The sequence below is a fragment of the Aplysia californica genome, unplaced genomic scaffold, assembly GCF_000002075.1.
Source record: "Aplysia californica isolate F4 #8 unplaced genomic scaffold, AplCal3.0 scaffold00189, whole genome shotgun sequence".
NCBI lineage: Eukaryota > Metazoa > Mollusca > Gastropoda > Aplysiida > Aplysiidae > Aplysia > Aplysia californica.
This window is the reverse complement of record NW_004797459.1, coordinates 723,227-725,629: the sequence shown is the minus strand read 5'-3', so window position 1 is coordinate 725,629 and position 2,403 is coordinate 723,227. Positions and strand designations below refer to the sequence as shown.

The 2,403-nt window shown below is 41.9% G+C and overlaps 1 protein-coding gene across 1 annotated transcript in view; it reads right to left on the bottom strand.

The window, feature by feature from the left end:
• The window catches only part of LOC101853620 (centrosomal protein of 170 kDa protein B), a gene marked incomplete in the record, with an annotated part of 149,958 nt that overhangs the window by 109,160 nt on the left and 38,395 nt on the right, over positions 1-2,403 (bottom strand). The window contains 1 exon segment of the mRNA XM_013082702.2: positions 638-955. Coding sequence (XP_012938156.1) covers positions 638-955 — 318 coding nt within the window.

Here is a 2,403-nt window from a genome sequence, read left to right as displayed (position 1 = left end):
CTCCTTCAATCAGAAATAGATCTACTGTACTTCTATCCAAAATAGATGTGATTTTCCCTTTTCATTCAAAGCAAAACAAACGAACAAACTTTAAGATGATATTATCAATAACTTCCTGTGCCCGAAATCTGACGAGCGGTTCATTACAGCTAGCCGCAACACATAATAGTAATGTGTCTGCTATGTCCCCTAAGAGTTTAGGCCACCAATCATCGTCCTTTTATTTATTTCTGTTCTAAAAATACACAACAACTTTCCTAAATTGGGGCACATTCCACGCATTATTGCAACGTTCGCTTTGTTCGGCTAGGTTTCCACAATTCCATTTTAAACGCAGCTAGGACTTTGGGCAAAACAGTTTAATGGACATTGCTAATTCATCAAGGTGAGGCTTTCTTAACTTGTGAGCTGTGTCATGTCGTCATGTCGTCTACGGGAATGTGAAGAGAAGGAGGTGCAGGGGAAACAAGGGAGGGGGAGGGATGGGGGACATAGATTGTGTGTGTGTGTGTGTGTGTGTGTGTGTGTGTGTGTGTGTGTGTGTGTGTGTTTGTTGTGGTTGTTGTGGCTGGTGTTGCTGTTGTTGTTGTTGTTGCTGTTGTTGATGGTGGTATTGTTCGGCGCCACATTGGTCAACAGAAGGCGACGAACAGTGTTTCTGGTGCTGCTGCTGCTGCTGTTGTGACTGGTCCGCCTGTTCAGTAGGTTGTGTAGTATGATAACCCTGAGAATGTTTGGCACATTGTTGAGACTGCTGTGGGGAATGTCTATGGTGATGGTGGAGAAGATGTGGAGGTGGTTGCTGCAAATGAAGCTGGTCGTGGGTATGACAGTGATGCTGCTGTTGATGGTACAGGTGATGATTGGGGTCATGTATCCACACGTCGTCTTCTAACGGTTTGTTCTCTGTCTTCAGGCCACACGAGTGCTCGATACTCTGCTCCGCGATACACCCCTGGGAATATACCACAAATATTGTTAGTCCAAGAACATGGCTTTGATTGGCTAAGGACAATCACATTGATTCAATACTGTCAGCTGGAGATAAGGGGAAAAGCAAGAAAGATTGTCAGATCTAATCCGAGTTTCACCACACTTGCAATACAACAAAACATTCAAAATGTTAAAAATGGAGAAATAATGATGACAGAAGTAGTTTGAAAGGGGGAAAAGGGAGCAAACCAAACCAGAGCACCCATCTATCACCCACTAACAGCCAGAAAGACACATAGAAACCGAAGACTGAAAGAAAAAAAGTAGGATCTACCACTGACAGTCTGTGACACGAACATACTTACACATTATACTAAGTAGCTTATAATTCATGAAAATTTGAGTGGGTCATCGTCTTGAGAAATATTTTTTTAAACCCAACTTTTCAGAAGGAAAACAACAGAGAATGGCATCACCAGCTAATCAGATAATAACAAGAGACAAATCCTTTAGAGAAAAAGCAAGCGATCAACATTTCCCTCATCTATCAAATGAAATGCAATGTCCCCATAACACAGTAACAGACTATAATGCTGCCGACAATTATAAGGGCCACCATCCCACAGCGCCCACTATCTACATAATATAGATAAAGTTGATACTTGATTGAGGGTTGATGGCCACTGGTCCATGTCACATAAAGTATACAAATGAAACAGAAGAAACGTCCGACATATAGATAAGATCACCAACAACGACGTTGGCTTTTTAAAGTTCCAACTATTATTCCAAGAGTCTTGAACACGCTTACCGCCATGATCAGTATTCTCTCCAGGTTGTAAGCACACAGGTGTACACACTATGTACATAAATACAAAGTCTTCAATGCACTACAGGTGCACAGTTGCATGCCACACGACAGTTAAATACCCCCACACGCCCCTTTTTTTTCCCTTTTCCTCCTTTTTTCTGAAAGGGGGGGGGGGGGGCTGTCAATGTGTCTATCACAACGAAAGAAAAAAAAACAAGAACATTAAAAGCAAGAAAGGGTAACAAGAGCATGCCATATGAAAGAAAACATTAAACAATAACAACACAAAAGAATACAATGAACGCAGAATGTGATTCTTTAGACGGATGAGTGACTGGGTAAAGGCATGGACAGGTGGATGGTAAGGCCGCAGGTGGACAGGAGGATGGACAAAGAGAAAGATGGATTATGTTTTTCTTTGTTGTAGTTTAAGGAAAAGTTTTACGGCGTTTGCAATACAAATAGATCATAATAAGATATGTGCCGAAGATGAGAGATGTCACTACAGAGTACGTTGCAAAGAAAAGAAGTGCGACATGTTTTATAGGGAAGAAAGAGATTAGACAGGAAAAAGATGGATAGAAAAATGGGAGGGTGGACGGACGGATGGATGGATGGATGGATGGATGGATGGATGGATGGATGGATGGATGGATGGA